Source organism: Euphorbia lathyris, chromosome 5, assembly GCF_963576675.1.
Source record: "Euphorbia lathyris chromosome 5, ddEupLath1.1, whole genome shotgun sequence".
NCBI lineage: Eukaryota > Viridiplantae > Streptophyta > Magnoliopsida > Malpighiales > Euphorbiaceae > Euphorbia > Euphorbia lathyris.
In genome coordinates, this window is record NC_088914.1 from 2,449,713 (window position 1) to 2,469,489 (window position 19,777).

The 19,777-nt window shown below is 35.7% G+C and overlaps 1 protein-coding gene across 1 annotated transcript; it reads right to left on the reverse strand.

Annotated features, from left to right (window-relative positions):
• Positions 1 to 3,495: 3,495 nt before the first annotated feature.
• On the reverse strand, positions 3,496 to 19,297 carry LOC136230302 (endoribonuclease Dicer homolog 2-like). The gene is made up of 22 exons (XM_066019336.1): positions 19,181 to 19,297; positions 18,976 to 19,076; positions 17,286 to 17,463; positions 15,519 to 15,632; positions 13,727 to 13,861; positions 12,307 to 12,391; positions 10,785 to 10,849; positions 10,538 to 10,678; positions 9,911 to 10,039; positions 9,697 to 9,832; positions 9,447 to 9,555; positions 7,979 to 8,174; positions 7,716 to 7,876; positions 7,414 to 7,632; positions 7,061 to 7,287; positions 6,703 to 6,968; positions 6,199 to 6,614; positions 6,002 to 6,105; positions 5,718 to 5,914; positions 5,386 to 5,595; positions 4,591 to 5,280; positions 3,496 to 4,519 (listed from the first exon to the last, which is right to left on the reverse strand). Exons 2-22 carry the CDS (start codon positions 19,050 to 19,052, stop codon positions 4,127 to 4,129), a joined length of 4,248 nt encoding a protein of 1,415 aa, XP_065875408.1. The 5' UTR covers positions 19,053 to 19,076; positions 19,181 to 19,297; the 3' UTR covers positions 3,496 to 4,126.
• Positions 19,298 to 19,777: the final 480 nt, after the last annotated feature.

The following is a 19,777-nucleotide window of genomic DNA, read 5'->3' on the forward strand; positions in this document are numbered from 1 at the left end:
TGCCTTTTGATTTAATTCATAGTGATATTTGGACCTCACCCGTCCTTAGCTCGGGGGGTCATCGTTTCTATGTTCTGTTTTTAGATTCGTATACTAATTTCCTTTGGACATTTCCATTAGCTCACAAATCTCAAGTCTATTCTGCTTTCCTTATTTTTCGGTCATATGTTCGAACTCAATTTGAAAGAGAAATTAAAGTTTTTCAGTGTGACAATGGGGGTGAATTCAATAATAATTCATTTAAACAATTTTGTCAATCCAACGGAATGCAATTTCGGTTCTCTTGCCCATATACCTCACCTCAAAATGGAAAATCCGAATGCACCATCAACAATCTGATTAGAACAGTCATGCATCATGCCTCCATTCCTCTTAAATTTTGGCATCATGCTCTCGAATTAGCAACTTATCTTCTAAATATATATCTTCACAAAGTTCTAGGATACCAATCACCCACCAAAATTCTGTATAAACAAGAACCCACCTATTCCCACTTGCATATCTTCGGTTGTCTGTGCTTCCCTCTCATCCCATCCCAAACACGAAATAAGCTCGAGTCTCGGTCTTCTCCATGTGTTTTCTTAGGGTATCCGTCTAATCATAGAGGATATAAGTGTCTGGACACATCTAAAAACAAAATAATCATATCCCGTCATGTCATTTTTGACGAATCAACACTACCCTTTTCAACCGCACATCGTAATTGCGCATCTCCTTCCCAAATTTCTACCGAGTCAGACGATACGTTCCTCCCCGCTGTCCAAAATCAAACTTACACTCCTAGTCTCAAATCCTTTACTAATGTCGCATCCCCTAACCCCGTTGCGTCTGTATCGCAATCCGCGTCGCCCGCCACTCCATCTAGTCTAATCGAGTCATCCGCGTCGTCCTCCCCCAAGTCGCGCCGTGTCTGTTCGCCCGTGTCGTCTGCTGTTCCGTCCAGTCCAAACAGGTCAGCCGAGTCCTCTCCCGTCCTGTCATCTAATTCCAGTTCGTCCTCGTCCCCATCTGCGCGCACAGTGCAAACGTAGTCCTCCGCGTCTGTTCCGTCCCCTAATTTCTCATCTCCCATTTCACACAACTCTTCTGATACTTCTAACTCTTCTCCTCCAGTACCAGTCCTTAGCACTCACAAAATGGCCACAAGAGCTCAACATGGCATCCATAAACTTCGTCGAATGCTAAATCTGTCTACCTTAACAAAACCCACCATATCTCCACTTCCTAAAACACCTTCTCTTGCATTAAGTGATCCAAACTGGGTACAAGCCATGACTGATGAATTTGAGGCTCTTATTGCAAATAAGACGTGGGTACTTATACCCCGTCCAAAATGTGCTAATATTATTCGTAGTTGGTGGATTTTCAGGCACAAAACAAAATCAGATGGCTCCTTTGAGCGATACAAAGCAAGATTGGTTGGGAATGGTTCCGGACAGTTGGCAGGAGTTGATTGTGGTGAAACATTTAGCCCTGTGGTTAAACCGGCCACTATTCGTGCTGTCCTGAGCATCGCACTGTCCAAACATTGGAAAATTCGGCAATTGGACGTCAAAAATGCATTTTTGCACGGGGATCTCACTGAAACCGTTTACATGCACCAGCCGCTAGGATTCCGGGATTCCAGGTATCCGGATCATGTCTGTCTGCTACAGAAATCATTATACGGGCTCAAGCAAGCACCTCGGGCCTGGTATCAGCGGTTTGCCAACTTCGTCATAAAAATCGGTTTCTCTAATAGCATCTCTGACAGCTCATTATTTGTCTACAGACAAGGTTCTGATGTGTCATACATACTTCTGTATGTCGACGATATAGTGCTAATTACCTCTTCTGACACACTTCAGGCTTCCGTAATGTCACAATTGAGCTCCGAATTTGCAATGAAGGATTTGGGCCCTCTGAACTATTTTTTGGGTATATCAGTAACTCACTCGCCTGGTTCTCTCTTCCTATCTCAACGGAAGTATGCTTCTGAAATAATTGCAAAAGCAGGACTCAGCTCATGCAATCCGGCTACCACTCCAGTTGACACCAAACAAAAGCTCAGTATCTCTTCTGGTTCTGCTTATCATGATCCTACGGAATACAGAAGATTGGCTGGGGCTCTTCAATATCTCACCCTTACCCGACCTGATATTTCATATGCAGTTCAACAGATATGCTTGTTCATGCACAGCCCAAAACACCACATATGGCTGCTCTTAAACGCATTCTCAGATATGTTCAGGGCACCCTTGACTTTGGCCTCACACTTCTAGCATCATCTCCTAGTCAATTGATCTCCTACACAGATGCCGATTGGGCAGGCTGCCCCGACACTCGCCGATCAACATCAGGCTACTGTGTCTTCTTAGGAGATAATCTGATCTCTTGGTCCGCCAAACGACAGCCAACGCTGTCCAGATCCAGCGCAGAGGCCGAATATCGCGGCGTTGCCAACGTCGTGTCAGAAACGTGCTGGATACGCAATCTGCTTTTAGAACTTGGCTGTCCGATTCAGAAATCTTCAATAGTATACTGTGACAATATCAGCGCCGTGTATCTCACAGGCAACCCGGTTCAGCATCATCGCACTAAGCATGTCGAAATGGACATTCACTTCGTCCGAGAACGCGTTGCAAAAGGAGAGGTCCGTGTTCTCCACGTGTCCTCTCGCTACCAAATCGCTGACATCTTCACCAAAGGCCTTCCCTCCACACTATTTGAAGATTTTCGAAATAGTCTCAATGTTCGCCCTCCGAACTCTTCGACTACGGGGGTGTATTAGACTATGTATTTTAGTGATTATTTATCTGTATCATTCTGTTACGTATCTCTAGCCTAGAATATAGGTTCAGTTATTGACTATAGTTGTTCACTACAATGTGAACTGTATTCTGTATAAATACAACAATTCATATCAATTGAAACACAGAGAATTACACTCTTACAGTCACCGGACAAATTTGGACTTTTGGTGGCTGAAAAATAAAGAAGCAATGAAAAATATGTAAGAAAAGATATACTAGTCGAGGCAGCAGAACCAAACTCTTTAATGATGCTCTCGCCGTTGATGCTCAATCTTTGCAACGGAAGGAAATCGTACCCATTACGAGAAAAGATTTCAGCAGCCTGTCAGAGCAATTTAACATTCATTAAACAAACGGAGTTGCAAACATCTAATGTATTGAATGTAACATTATGATCTAAGAGACTAAAATAATTACCTTAAAATCCAACTGGACACCCAACTTTTGCAAACAGTACATAAAAACAGAATGCAGTTTTGATACAAGTCTTTCTCCCGCCATAGCTAAAGATCCGGAAAATCAAATACCGAAACTACTAAAATAATCGATACCGACACCGAATCAATTAATATGTAACCAAAATACAACCGAACAAACAAAATTTAGATAAAAAATAAAAATAACAAATAAAACTCTATATTTCTTCAATTAATTTACCTCAACAATAAAAAAAACTTAAAATACTATTATCTCAAAAACAATGAAAAAAAAAGCTAAACTTGTAAAATTATAAATGTGTGTATATATACATATAAATGTAAAAATGAGTAACTCGGTGCGGTTCGGCTTTTTTACATTTTTTTTTTGTCATAATCGGACCGAATACCGAAATACAACTAAAACTATAACCGATTCACAATCGAAATGTAAAAAAAAAAACTGAAAACCTAATTAAATCGGTTCCATGGTGTGCTTTTAACATAGTAATTCACACCCCTACTCATAACGCAATTGAAAGTACAAAAGCCTTGCCAAGAGTTGCACCATCTTACACATGGGGTAGACCCAGGGGGGTTTAGGGGTGCTTGAGTAACCACTGGTTGTGGGAAAACGCCAAAAATTCTATAGAAACTTAGATCGGCGGCTTCAAATTTTTATGTGATAACACAAAAAAATATCAATTTACCACCCATAAATCACGATAAGCACCCTCTCTCAGTGAATCCTGGATCCTCCACTGATCTTACATAACGGGGGTTTTAAATATCACTGATCCGCCAGAAATTCTATGGAAACTGTGAACAAAAATACCAATTTAGTATCCATAAATCACGATAAGCACCCTCTCTCACTGAATCTTGGATCAGTTGCTGATCTTACAAAACGCAACAGTTTCAGATTCCACGGCAGAGACGCTTATGCTGGTGTGTTGATGAACTTTCCCAATCAATGCTATTCTTCAATGCCTTCAAAACCTCTTTGGAAGCTTGTCTTTTAGCTGTTTTCTTATCTGCAGCTTCAGATGTGTTGTCAAACACTCTTTCAAATGCTTCAACCTCCACAGTTACACAGCTCATACCATTGTTCCGGGAAACAACTGACTTTTTCCTGTTAAATTGTTGCTTCTGGCATAATTCGGTTAGCTCTGTCACCGGATGGAGTGTAAGTGTTCCTGGAGTAACCAAAGGCTCCAAAAGCGGCCTTATGCTCTCAAACACAACGTCTTTGTTGTATCCTGAATCAAGGAAGATAGCACCCGCAAGTGATTCAATTACATCTCCAAGTACCTGTCAGAACGTATAATGAATGAGCAAATGATCGAACCAAGGGACGAAATTCAGTTACAATCATGACTAACCTTAGGGAAACATATGTCTAAATCCCAACCGAAATTCCACGATGAAGAAAGTTGTTCCAAATTAGTAACTGTGAATGCAATGTCTTTCTGAAGCTTTTGTGAAGCGTGAAGGATATGTTTATGCAACCCTTTCCGAAGAGCACATAGAGCATAACAGTCATTATTTACAGACGCGGATCTAAGATCTGTTAACAATCCAGGTGATAGCCCGGGATACTTTTCATACATGTAAACTGTGATTAGGTAGTCTAATACAGAGTCTCCAAGAAATTCAAGTCGCTGATAGCATCTTGGAATCTCAGCAAGCATGTATGAACCATGAGTGAATGCTTCCAATAACAAAGAAGGGTCCCGGAACGAGTAGTTCAACAACGATTCTATGTGTCGGACATTGATAAGTTCCGCTGTTTTCACTTGGAATTTCTGTTCATATGGTATATTAAGAAACTCTACCTTTATACCGATCCAGTTCAAAAATATCAACCCTGCTACTTCACCTGCAGAGCTAACATAAGCCCCGAGCAGTGCCTCAACAGCATCAGCAACGGTCTTCTGCTTGAGCTTTCTTCTTCCGCTTACGTAGATTTTTCTTGAATCAGTCAAAATTTCCTCAGTTAGTGACTGGCAGCCCGAACTATCACCAGGAAACATCCAATTCTTTGGCTCGAAGCACTCGTTGCGAATAAATCCCTGCAGTTCGACAAGCAATATAGAGGATTAGTAACTTTTCAACATAATGAAATGTAACAAAGGCCTTAATTATGACATGAATCATAAGAACATGAAAAACATTACCGGAAGTTTACGTTCACATCCCAATTTGGAAAGTGTTGCATTACTAATAAGCTTAGCCTTCTTAATACTGAGGAGACCCTCGTGTTGATTTTGGAACGTTTTAAATAGCTGCTGGCACGTAGCATATTTAAGAAAAGAATCTCCAAGAGTCTCTAATGACTCCAAATCGAAATTCTCTCGACATTTCTTTGTTGTAATTGCTTCCAAAATCTACAATATGGAATCATGTTAGCACTGATTCAAACAAGACTTGCCTAATAGATTAATCAATGCATCAATCTCTCATTCATAAACAAATCAAATTTTCGCGGAAATTGAAGTATGAAGAGTACCTTGATGGATGGAATAGCAACATTTTGCATGCAATGATCGGTAAACATGTTCTTGAAGTTGACAGCAATAAGCACAGACTCGAGTCGATGCATGATTGACGGAAGAAAAGAAAAAGCATAGAAAGTATTTATGGATATTGGTGACATGATAACGCGACAAAGTTCAGGAGGCAATTGGACATATTCATTTTCCGAATCTGCAAACGAGGACAACCATTTCAATTACAAGATATAAAAAAAAAAACATTTCAATTTTTCTCATAAGACAAGTACAAAATTAGGACCTTTCCCCGTCGGTTTTCTTCCTTTCCAAAGGTAATTCTGCAAAGGAAACATTTTTCTTCCACTTAGAAGATGTTCGTGATCAAAACGCAGGTTGATCCCGTGTCTGCAGTTTCACGTTAGATTTGGCAAATCATAAGTAATATATATAACAACAAAATCCCCATAAGAATGAAACAAAAGAAAAAAAGATGCATACTGATGTTTATAGTAGTCCTTGTAACTTTTAAAACTTCCATTCTTTAATCTCAGACGAGAGCATCCATCCAAATCATTAGATATACCTCTAATACAATAGATTTTTCCGTCGCGTGGCGTGCATACTAAAGAATTTTGCAGCATGCATTTACATACCGGACCACTTTCAGTCTCTATAGTACGTGCATCACCGTTTAGTGGACATATCTTATGATCCTGCAGCCTAATCTTTTCATATGAGAACAGAAAGGATCTAACAGAATTCCAGTCAATTGAATCTCTGATACATGGAAGTAAGAAATATTCTCTTTCGCCTAATTCGTTTGGCACCATACTTAACATTTCCTTTAACTTTTCGAAATTTTTATCCCTTAAAACTTGGAAAATATTGATGACAAACTTCCTACATAAAAGGACCTGTAAAGGCAAAACCCGGAAAGTGGTATAGTGTCATCAACGATTACAGTACTTGTTTGACAGTAGTAATGAAAACTAAGCTACTTACCATATCCGGTTGAAGTTCAATCCTCCCAATATACTTGAATTTCACCATCAATAATCCGCCATCAACTTCCAAGTTGAAATTGAGAGTTGAAATATCTGAATCCAACTCAATGCTTGTGACAAGCAATACATTGTGCACAAGAATGTCATGATCAAAATTTTGATTCAACTCGATTAAGTAGCGATAGTAAATCGTTTGTGAAGTTTGATTGACCAATTCGGGTGGGAAGAATATAGGCTGCTGCTGATCATCATAGGGTACATTCCCTGTTTAACAATTATTAAAATATTCCACATGAGCAATTTAACAATCAACACAAAAGCAGAGAAACTAGCAAATCGATGAATGTAACACGTACCGACTTCTTGAGCAAGAGCTTCTTCGATGATCATATCAGGAACCAAATTATCATTTAAAGCACCAATTTCATGGAGCCTTTTGCATGCTTCCAAGCAAGCCTTCTGCTTTAGATATTTGGCAGGTCCTTCTACGCGAATAGCTTGTATAGGACAGCTCTTTGGCAGAAGCAAAGTGCAAATATCCGTTCCCTTGTCTAGAATACACCGAGGAGAAGGTTTGAAGTACCTAAAAAGAAAAAAAAAAAGAATTAGACATAACAAGTGTTAGATTAGATAGATTAAGATAAATAGAAGTACATACTGAACTTCAAAATATAACAAGGGTTATATTTGAAAGAGTTTTATGACTAACCCGTCGGAAGGTAAACGCGAGCAATAGAAGTATATCAAACTAACACTTGAAGCAAGTGTTGCCTTAGCATTAGTGCTTTGAACACAATAATACTCGCCATCGCCCGATTCACAGTTAGGTTGTGAACAAGGAACAGAAGCATGATTTAGAGACTCCTTTCTCATTATTTCTCCACTAGCTAAAAACTTTTGTAGTTTAGAATATGTAGATTCATCCCCGCTACGAATAAAGAAGAACCGAAAAGGATAAAATATGCATCATAAAAGAAGTGATAATTGAAATGAATAAAAATTGAAACTTACCTCTTGACCAGCAACAAGTAATCTGAATTCTTCATTCGAGCACGACCTCTGGATTGTATGAAACTACTAACAGTAGTTGAAGGATCAAACCTGATTACCAAGTTGCAGTTTTGAACATCTAAGCCTTCCTCGAGAATCGATGTTGCAACGATAATATTCACCTGAAAAACTTGTCATTTTCAGTTTACAACCTGCTATAGAAAAAATCAGTGTTCACTAACAAGGCTGCCTAGGCCTCGCTTAGGCGCTCAAAAAATACATACCTTGCCATCTCGAAATTCCTGCACAATTTCATTTTGTGTTTTCCTTGTTTGGCTTCCCAAATTCCAACTATGTCCTGCTATAAATTTCGTCTTCCAATCATTATATTTTGGAAGCAACTCACTCAAAAGAGACTCAAGGACCATGGCTGTAATTATCCTTTCAACAAAAACTATGCATCTAATGTCCTTTATATGCCTGTATTTGCAAAATTCACAAAGAAAATCAACTCATTCAGAACTAATAATACTAATTACAAAAATTAAAAACTACAAGAGCAATCCAAGAATGGATAACACAAGAATTTCCATATCTCAATGGAGTAATTTACACCCATGGCCCATCCACGTTGGAACCAATTGAACTAAAAGTTTAAGATGATAGTTAACGTCCAATCACACCCACGCGCAAAACCTTGAACTTCCAAACCGGATATAAAAGTCTCTAAACTTTGCAACTTACTAAAATAAAAGTCCCTTAAAAATTGACCTCTCTAATTGCAAGTAGTCCTCCATTGTAGAGCTGATGGAAATGTTCTTTTAAACAATTTTAATTCTTAAACTTTTTGGAGAAAATGGCTATTTAAAGAGAGAAAGCTCCTGAAAATGGTGATTTCTGAAAATCGAAAACATGGTTTTGTAAGTTATAGATTTCCCAAAATAATTCTTGCTTGTTATTTCTCAATAGAACAGACCCAGTATATATACATAGAGAGTCCTAAACTAATACGTATTTAGGAGAACCAAAATCCTAACCTAACTCTACCTAGGAGAACCGATTTATACAGAGTTCTAACTAGGTTTAACAACGTGTAAACATACGAACGGCATCTTTATCAGGTTTCAGAGGATTTGTGGTTCTAAACAACTTTAATTCTTTGAATTTTGATTTTGAGGTTGTCAACCGTCATTTTGAGACGTTACTTTCATATGGGACTTTTATGTCCGATTTCGAAGTTCAGGAGCCATAATGAAAGTGTTACATAATAAGTCAATGTAATAAATGTGAGCATGCCCAAGGCTGCTAGTAGGGTCTGTATGTTTGCTTAATTGTAGGAGTAATTTAGGGAGAACCTTGTATATATATATATATAATGATCTTGAGTTTAAGATATTCATGTAGTCTCTTAATCTACATGGTATCTCAAGTATTTCTTTTGTTTAAGAAACTTTAATTCTTGGACTTTTTGGGTTTGAAGTCATTTAGGTGTTGTTTTGCTAGGAAGGAGAAAATGGCAGTTTAGAGAGAGCAATCCCGAAAAGGGTGATTTCGGAAAAAAAAAACGTGGTTTCACAGTATTTGTGGTTCTAAACAACTTTAATTCTCTGACTTTTCATTTTGAGATCGTGAACTTTCATTTTGAGGTTGTACTTTCATAAGGGACTTTTATGTGAAGTTGAGGGTCCATGGTGTAATTTACCATAAAACTAATATATTATAAAAAGTTCAAATTTGTGCATATACACCAACCTGTACTCAAGAAGTGAATTAACAAGGCAAACAACTTTTTCAGTCAATAGACCTGCTTCTACTTCAGCTTTAGGATTATCACCAACAGACAGATTTGGACTTTTAGTGGCTGACAAAGAAAAGAAGCAAGTAATCGCACCAAGTTAGAAAGATATACCAGTTTAGTTTTGTCTTAATTCATTTATGGACAAGTTTAGGAGGCGGATGATGCATTAAGCCTTATTTATCACACCAAGTTAGAAAGATATACCAGTTCTGATGTAATTGATAAAACTAGTAGAGGCAGCAGAACCGAACTCTTTAATGACGTTATCGCCATTGATGCTCAATCTTCGCGGCAAAAGGAAGTCATATTCATATCCATGATGAGACAAGATTTCTGCAGCCTGTTAGACCCATTTAACATTCATTAAACAAACAGAGATTCATGTAATGTAATGTTGTTTAAGAGACTAAATAATTACCTTAAATGCTAACCGGACACCCAATTTTTGCAAACAATACATAAAAACAGAATGTAGATTTGATAGCTTATTGTTGGTAGCTTCCGCGGTTCTGTCAATGAGATCCATGTGCTTCAATCGTTTTCCACACTAGAAATTATTACATATGTAGTCAGTGATGGAGATAGAACGAAATAGTCGGGGGTGTTAATGGACAAAAATTTGTTAAAACTTGTAGATTTTTTGTGACTAAGCATCAGTGACAGAATATTCTGTACAGATTCATTGCTGAAGGAAATGATATGCTTAGCGACAGAAATATTTGTATTAATTTTTTCGCTTTTTATTTGGAGTCGAGGAGTTGACGGATCCTCTCATGACCCTGTCTCTCCGTCTCTGTATATAGTCAATAACTAGTAAGTAAACTTCAATTTCAATTTGTCTTAATAAAATCATCAAACTTTGAATTTTGTCTCAATAAAATCACTCCAGCAACTTTAAGAGCAAAAAGACACTGGAAAAGTGGCGCAACTGACACATCAGCAGCAGTTAACTTTCACCGCCGACCAAAACGACATGTAAATCTTTTAGTAGTCAATAACTTTAGACACTAAATGTTTCAAAATATATACAACAAGAGTGACAAACCTCTTCTTTCGATGTCGTCAATTGATTGGCTAATTTTGCATGAATCTCATCAGGAATCTCATCATGGTTATAACTTTTAAATTTGGGAGTGGAAAAAGGAATGAACTCTGCAAGTACAGATTCACTCTTGCAAGTATACACCTTCAACATGGAAAGAAATGCAGGTCCAATGTATTAACTATAAAGTTTCACTCAAATACAGATTAAAACATAAGCATTAATTCAATGGAAACTAAAAGAGAGAGACCTTAGAACACATCATATTCTCAAGCTTGTGAATCTCTTTCCAATAGGATTCTTCTGATTTTGGACCTTCATGACAAAGAAATAAAACAAAAATGAGAGGTTGATAATAATAATAATCAATATAGTAAAACAAGGTAACTAAATAGCTTAATACACAAGGGTTCCTCTACTTGGCAAAAAAATGAAAAACGATTGCACCCTGAACTTATTTGAAGTGACCTATTGATTGATTGAACTTAGTTAAAGTGACGTACAAGTCCCCTAAATTTGCTTAAAGGTAACTATTGGCCTTTTGAACTTCGCTTAAAAAGATAAACAATTCAACTTTCCCAAAACACCTCTTACTCTACAACGTAGCACTAAGGGTTGAATGATGTCACTTTAAGCAAATTCACGAGGTTAATGAGACATCCGTAAAGGGGGCTACTCGATTTTTTGGGCCAAGTACAAGGAGGCATTGGTGTATTCAGCCTAAATAACCTACTGATTCACTAAACTTGCTTAAAGTGGCCTAATGTCCTCTTAAACTTGCTTAAGGTCGCCTATTGCCCCTAAACTTGCTTAAACTGATACGCGCTTCAACTTGCTCAAATTGCTTCTTACTCTACCACGTAGCACTAAGAGGTAAATAGTGTCACTTTGAGTAAGTTCAAGTAGCTGATGACATATCCTTAAGGTTCAGGGTGCTAATCGTTTTTTTGGGCCAAGTATAGGGAGCTTGATGTATCAGCCTAAATAACCTATTGACCCCCTAAACATACTTAAAGCAATCTATTGGCCTCCTAAACTTTCTTAAAATGACCTATTAGCTCTCTCAAATTGCTTAAAATATACAAGTTTCAACTTGTCCCAGATCACCTTCTTTAGCAATTTCAAGAGGCTAATGAGAATCCTTAAAGTTCAAGGCGCTAATTGGTTTTTTTTGGGCAGAAATACAGGGGAACTCGATGTATTCAGCCTAAATAATTACTATCTCTCTGAACTTACTTACAATGACTTACTGCCCCTAAACTTACTTAAAGTGTCCTCTTGAACTTGCTTAAAATGATACGCGCTTCAACTTGCCCAAAACGACTCTTACCCTGCCACAGAGCAGTAAGTTTCCCAAAACGCCTCTTACTTTGCCATGTAACGCTAAGTGGTGAATGATGTCATTTTTAAGGAAATTCACGGGGCTAATGAGATATCCTTAAAGTTCAGGGGCTAATCGATTTTTTTTGCCAACTAAAGGAAGCCCTTGATATACACAGCCTAAATAACCTATTGACTCTTCAAACTTACTTAAACTGAACCATTGGCCCCTTAAACTTGTTTAAAAGTGATATATTGGCTCCTAAACTTGCTTAAAATGATAAGCCGCCTTTTACTCACGTAACACTAAAGGGTGAATCATGCGATTTTTAAGCAAGTTTAGGAGGTAACAAGCCATCCTGAAAATTGAGGAGGCTAACCAATTTTTTGGACCGAGTCCAGGTGTTGATGTATTCATCCTGAATAAATTAACAAGATTTCGACAATCATACCCTTGGATTTTACAAGAGAAGCTGTCATCCCAAATATTCTAGGAAGATCCCGAGCTCCAAATTGTAAGTGGCGGTGATAGAACTCCTAGAAATAGAGTGAACTTTGTCAAACTAACTAAATAGAGCAAAATATTAACTAAGCACAAAAAAAAAGATGAGTTGGAAACATTAATCTTCAGCGGCATAATGGTTAAACAAGTTAGAAAAAATTGAAATGAGAATAAAAAAAATAGGGTAAGTTATACCCATTATTCTTGACCATAATGACTCATAAACTTTGTATTTTAATAACATAATCATCCCTTTTAACTTTTAACATTGATCAAAATGACCAGTCTAATAGTTTTAGTAACCCTTCATTGTATAGCTCATGAAAATGATATTATAAGAAACTTTAATTCTTGAACCTTTAGTTTTAAGGTCATTTAGGTGTTGTTTGGTTAAGAAAGACAAAATGGTTGTTTAAAGAGAAAGTAATGAAAATGGTTATTTGAAAATCGGAAATGACGGTCCTATGAAAGTTCGGTCCTAAAAAACTTTAATTTTTGGACTTGAAAATTTTGAGACTTGGTAAATGGTTGAGCTGGTAAAAGTACACACAACGACACGAAATCGACACGCAATTTTAGTGTTTGAGTCTAGCTTTAGAGGTATTGTGTCATTTTTGGATCGACACCAAATTGACACGCAAATTTTTAGGTTGGCTTAGGGTTTACATGCTATCGCAAAAATGACACGAATATTAAAATTATTGTTATATTCTCTCATGTTTTTACATGTCACCTTTATTAATAAAGATAATAAAATTACAATTATTACTTGCAACCAGAACTTGCACCTCCTATATTATTATAAACACATGACATGACCACCAACGTGATATTAACAGACTTTTAGATGGTTAATGTTAACATATTAATAAATAAAAAATGACATAAAATATTTACAAATAGTACCATATCCTCTTATACAACAACAACAACAAAGCCTTAGTCCCGAAATGATTCGGGGTCGGCTATCATATCCTCTTATATTTTTAAAAATTGCAATTAATATACATACATAGTAAAATTATATGTGACCTGAAAACACGATAAGAAATCAGCACTAACCCGATTAGACTAACACGATTATGACACTGTAGTTTTTGGGTTGGGTTAGGATTGACTCATTTTGATACTAACCCGAAATTGACACGACATGAACTCGATAATTGTCACCTCTAATAAATGGTAAAAGGGTCATTATGTTAGTACTGTGCAAAGTTCAGAAATCATAACGTTCGTTTTTGAAGTTTAAAGTCATAGTGACAGTAACTGCAAAGAGAAGATGAACTCACTTGCATAAAATTTTACTATGGAAACAAATGAAGTGGATAATTGCTAGGAAAATCAATATCAAAAGAGGAAGAGGAACTCACTTGCATAATTAATGCATAAGCAGCTTTACCCTTTGCATGATGACATTCATCAAATATTAGAACCTTTATAAAGTTTAGCTTGAAGAAACCATGCCTCAAGCCATTTAGTAATATTTGTGGTGTCATCACAAGCACCTATAGATGTATTAGATCAGGAAAACACAGGCCATTTACATTAAAGACAATAGGGGTAAATTCCGACCTTCTCCCGTAAAGTTAGCAATATGTGTTACCTCAAAAAATTGTGTTTGTAACCGTTTTTGGTTTTGTAATTTCTGCAACTCAAAAAGTTGTGGGATACAAGGACGGAAGTGTGAAAATTAAGAATGAAATTGCGTCTACAAATTATATGACTGAGGTAGTAGCAGGATTGGAACCTTCTGTTGAAAAGAAGCGGACTGAAGTAGCAGGATTGAAAGCTTCTGTTGAAGTGAAAGATAATGCAATATAAGAACTGAGAGCTTTCTGGAAAAAAGAATGACGTAATAGCTGAACTGAAAACTTATATTCAGCAAAAGAATTATGTTATAGTACAGCTAGAAGTGTCTGTTCAAGAAAATGTGACTGACATGGAAGAATTGAGAGACATTGTTGAATTAATGGGTACTAATATAGGAACTCTAGAAGGGTCTGTTGAACAAAAGCAGAAAAAAATATCAGAAGTAGAAGGATCTCTCGAGGAAAAGGAGAAAAAAGTAGTGGAACTAAGTAGGTATGCTAAGAAAGTAACAACATTCATCAATAACTCAAATAGCAACAGTTTATGAAGCAACATTAATGGCTGAGGAGCAAGTAACGACTCAACCTGAAGGAGGGGTAGAGACATCATCGCCATAACCTATAACGCGATGGATCTTACTGGAATTCCAGTTGATGGTTCTTCATGAATCTCTTCTTCGAGTGGCATGCATTATAGGTTATGGAGATGATGTCTCCTTCGGACTGAGTAGTTACTTGCTCCTCAGCGATTAATGTTGCCTCAGAAACTGTTGCAATTTGAGCTATTGATGGATGTTGCTACTTTCTTAACATACCGAGTTAGTTCAGGTACCTTTTTCTCCTTTTCCTCGAGAGATACTTCTAGTTTTGATATTCTTTTCTACTTTCGTTCAATAGACCCTTCTAGAGCTATTTAGTACCCATTAATTCAACAATGTCTCTCAATTCTTCCATCTGAGTCACACATTCTTGAACCGGCACTTCGAGATTGTGGTATAACATAATTATTTTGTTGAAGAGAAACTTCCAGTTCAGCTATTGCATAAGCTCTCAGCTCTTCTATTACATTATCCTTCACTTCAACAGAAACTTTCAATCCTGCTACTTCAGTTCGCTTCTCTACAATAGAAACTTCCAATGCAGCTACTGTCTCAGCCATCTGATTTGTAGATGCAATTTCATTCTTAATTTTCACACATTTTTCCTTGTATTCTACAATTTTTTGGGTTGCAAAAATTACAAAACTATAAACGGTTGCAAACACAACTTTTTGGGGTAAAACTTACTCTGTGTTACAAACAGAGTTACAAATAAACTGTCAAAATGCTAACATCAGTATGTCACAGATAGATTAATTACAAAAAAAAATACTGTATTATTATATAAAAACCAGCAAAAATGCACGAAAATGCTTCAATTTATCGACGAACTTGTTTAGAAAGTCCAATGTGTCAATCAAATCACGGATCAAATAACTGTCAAACCACCCCTTCTAATATTTCTTGAAAACATTAGAGGTAAATACCATTTCGTATAAATTTGTACCTTATCCTATAAAGTTAGCAATATCTACCTCATTTTTCTCAATATGTTGCCTCCAAGTAGCAGCATCCCAGAAGTCCACTCCCATTTCACCCCAATACATGTCCACTTTTAAGTCGGTGTGCATTTTCACAGCATCAGCTTGCTATCCATTGTTAAACACAAAAAAATAATGGTAAAATTCATTATTAACTATAATACCCAGCAAACTAAATCATTATAAAGTTGATTTAGAACCCTCATATTTTGGGTAAATTACACTTATAGCCCCTAAAATCTGTTCTTACTTTAATTATGTCTCTTGAATTTCAAAAACAGTCATTATAGTCCCTGAATGTTGCACTATACTAACCTAATGACCTCCTTTACCTTTAAATCAAGATGACCACTCCAATAGCAAGTAAGACTCCATTGTGGAACTAATGGAAATGATATTTTCAACGACTTTAATTTTTGAACCATTTGTTTTGAGGTCATTAAATTATTGTTTGGATAAGAGAGACAGAGCTAGGAAGCATCCACACAGGTACTCGTTCGGGTACCGGTAAATTTATATAGAAGGGACACGCCAAATTTATATATATACCTAAATAACATTCATCAGTCATTATTAACCATAAATAACATCCATAATAAGTTATTAATTCATCAAAAAGAAACATTTAATACTTCAACTATTTAAACCGCTGCTATATTCTTTTCTTTAGATTTTGATCAGCTACGACATTTTTAAAAATTTCCAAAAAACATTCATTAGTCATTAGTAACCATAAATACAGAAGGGACACGCCAAATTTATATATATACCTAAATAACATTCATCAGTCATTATTAACCATAAATAACATCCATAATAAGTTATTAATTCATCAAAAAGAAACATTTAATACTTCAACTATTTAAACGGCTGCTATATTCTTTTCTTTAGATTTTGATTTCTTTTTATTAGGATTTTATTTTTGTATATATCAACCCCTCTTTTTTTGTAAAATTATTAAAAAATATCCCTATATTCTACTTAATTAACTTAGAATCCCTAAGTGTCCTAGAAGTGTGACCATTAAAAAAGAAAAGAAAAAGAGGGAACACTTATTTTGGAATATCGGGTGCATGTTCCGTGCTTCCTAGAACCAAGGTGGTTATTTAGAGAGAGAAAACTCCGAAAATTAGAAATACCAAAAATCGAAAATTGTGGTGCCATTGGAAATGTAGTTCTAAGCAACTTCAATTAATGGACATTTCCATTTATGGTATCATGTTAGTAACTTCGAAAGTTCACAGGGCATAATGTACGGTTTTGAAGTTCAAGTACTGTAGTAAAAGTAAGCGTAAATTTCAGGACCCATCTGTGTAATTTGCCCCCTCGTTTGACATTTCATATCTACTCAGATGTAAAGCAGTACTGCATATAATAAATACAAGAAAACCCTTTTTTTTTTTTTTTTGCTTAATACATCTTTAGCCCTATGTACTTGTCTAGAAAAAAGGCAATTGTCCTGTACTTTGAAAAAGTCTATTAGCCTACTGAACTTGTTTAAAATAACCAATTGATTATTTGAAAAGTAACTATTAGCCCCCTAAACTTTCTTAAAATATATACATTTCAATTTTTTCAAAAAAATCTTGTTACTTCGGCACTTGAAGTTTAGGAGGTTAATGGGGCACTTTAAACAAGCTTAATGAGTAAATTGAACATTTCAAAAGTATAAGGAGGCAATTAATTTTTTTAGACAAGAACAAGAAACCAAAGATGTATTAAACCAAAAGAAATTTAGTATAAGAGTAAGACTTGTCATACTTGTTTGACGAGTACAACTTTCGGGACCAAGAAAACAGCAATGAATAACGAAGGCTTGCGAAGAATGTAGGCATAACTTCTCAGAAGCATTATTGCAATCAATGTCTTGCCAGAACCAGTCTCCAAGTACACTATAGTATTCTCGTTTTTTGCCTTCTCAAATGCCTCTATTTGATAACTGTACAAAATACCAAAAAGGAACCAATTTTTGTTTAGGTTGCACGGATAGGGAAACTGAAATATAAACATACTGGAAAACGTTATTTCTAGAAATAACATAAAGCTAGAAAATGGTAATGCAAGAAATAACATAAAGCTAGAAAATGGTAATGCAAACAAAAATGAAAACGTGTCGGAAATGCTACTGAATAATAGTTTCTGTGCAACATAGCATTGTTGGTGAAAGGGCTTTTAAGCCATGCTTGTCTAAAGAGTGTTCGAAATTGTGTTTTCTATCCCACACAGGAAACTTATGAGAAGTTGAAAGGGTTTATATTATTTTGAGCCTTATGGGCTAAAACCTAATCAAGTAAACAATTCAACCGAGTAATTCAACTATTCCTATATCTTAACAAGATAGTGCGGCTTTATAGTCTAGGTTATGGTTTAGCTTTAGCTTTCAACTTATTTAATGCTTCCTAGCACACTTAGGGATTTTGCCTAAGCTTTAGCTTTCAACTTATTTAATGCTTCCTAGCACACTTAGGGATTTTGCCTAACCAAGCATCGGTCTAAGCGTGTTAGGAATAAAGTTAATAGTTCTAGGTCGGGATTGTTATCTTAATCCATAGTAGTTAACACAGGGATCCGAAATCTTAGCCTCTCAACTCATTCATAAGACAATCGAATATTACTTCTTTGCTTAGTTTAATTTAGTAACTAAAAGTGACAAATCAACTTCGAATAATTCATTCATTAGTTAACATAGGATTTTGGTACGGTTAGGAAATTGAAAAATAGTCTCTGCAGGACCGATACCGTTTTTAGAAACATTTACTACTTGCTACGATGATCGACTTGCTCTTAATCGACATATTAGAATCAACCCTATCAAGTTTTTGTAAATTTCACTAAGTTTTGTTAAAAACATGTAATCTTATTTTTACTGTCCAAATCTATCTTAATTTTAATTTGGACACTGCTAAATAGATAGAAAAAAATGGGGATAGAATGGATAGAATGAGTTAAAATATCATAATTACCCTTCATAAAATAAAATTAGATTTTCGTTTATATATTTGTAGTCATGAGAACTCACAAACTAAAATAGTATTTAATGTACTAGTAGTATTTAATCATTAATAGAATATAAAAATAAACAAAATAAAAATATTTCAAAAGGGCATTTTGGTAGGATTTTTTTTTCTATCCCTTCTATCCGGATAAATTCTATCCGGATAGCTTTTCCCTTTTAATTTTGAGAAATTTTAGAGTGGTAAGGAAAATTGATGTATATATAGCAAAAAAAAAAAAATAGCGATAACATATGTAAACGGACAGGGAAATGTTATTTCTAAAAACACATTGAAAAGGTAATGAAAACTGAGACAAAAACCGACACCAAAGTCGGAAACGCTACTGAAGTGCAACATAGACTTTAGCACATATATGAGTAAAGTTTATCTTTCGACATTTTCTTAGCAACCAAACAAACAATGGAAAAAATGTAAAGAGGAAGCAACTTTATTACCTTCTAGCAAATGTGAGAGTATCAGCATCATCATCAGTTTCTTGATTTCCATTTATATTCATGCGAACAGATTCCATATAACTTCCCCTTCAAACAGATTTCTTCAAAACAACCAAACAACCAGTGCTTGACGATTCAATCACCAAAACGAAAAATTGAAAAACAAAAAAACATGATTAAGAAATTAATGGAAAACGGAACTCACCAGCAGATATGAAAACCGAAATGAATCGTGATGTTGAAAGCTAAAAAAGAAAGAGAGAAATTGATAAAAAGAAAGAGGAGAAAGAAAGGAAGGGGCAGAAATTCAGAGAAAGTGAGAATGCAGCACGAAATAAACTTGTCTGTGAAGTTTCAAATTCAGTGTATATGAGTGTAGGGCCCGCCCCTGATATGGCAACGAGCCAGCAAGGAAAGAAAAGACCATTTTTCAAATTTTATTTATTTATTTTAAGGTGCAAAAAATACACGTTTTGGGCCAGGAGCAATTTTACCTCTAATGTTTAAAATAGTGCAATTTTACCTTAACATTTGTAGCCAAAAGCAATTTTATCCATAACATTGATAAATTGGGCGATTTTAGAAATAATTCATCAAACTGTCTTCTCGGTCATGAATCTTATCATCAACACTTTATATGTGCGTCATTTTATCAGTAACAAATCATAAACATATGTTGATGTAAAAAAAAAATAAAAAAAATATACTGTCTTTTGTACGAATTAGACAAAAAAATTCAAAAAATTCACCGAATTTATAAATATTAATCTCCAATTCTATTATTAAATTACAAAAAACATGA

Excerpts from the sequence above, each read along its gene's own strand:
- LOC136230302 (XM_066019336.1), bottom strand. The coding sequence starts at position 19,052 with ATGGAATCTGTTCGCATGAATATAAATGGAAATCAAGAAACTGATGAT. Across the intron at positions 10,679-10,784 it reads AGAATATGATGTGTTCTAAG|GTGTATACTTGCAAGAGTGA; the intron begins GTCTCTCTCTTT and ends TCCATGTTGAAG. Across the intron at positions 7,288-7,413 it reads TCGCGTTTACCTTCCGACGG|GTACTTCAAACCTTCTCCTC; the intron begins GTTAGTCATAAA and ends TTTTCTTTTTAG.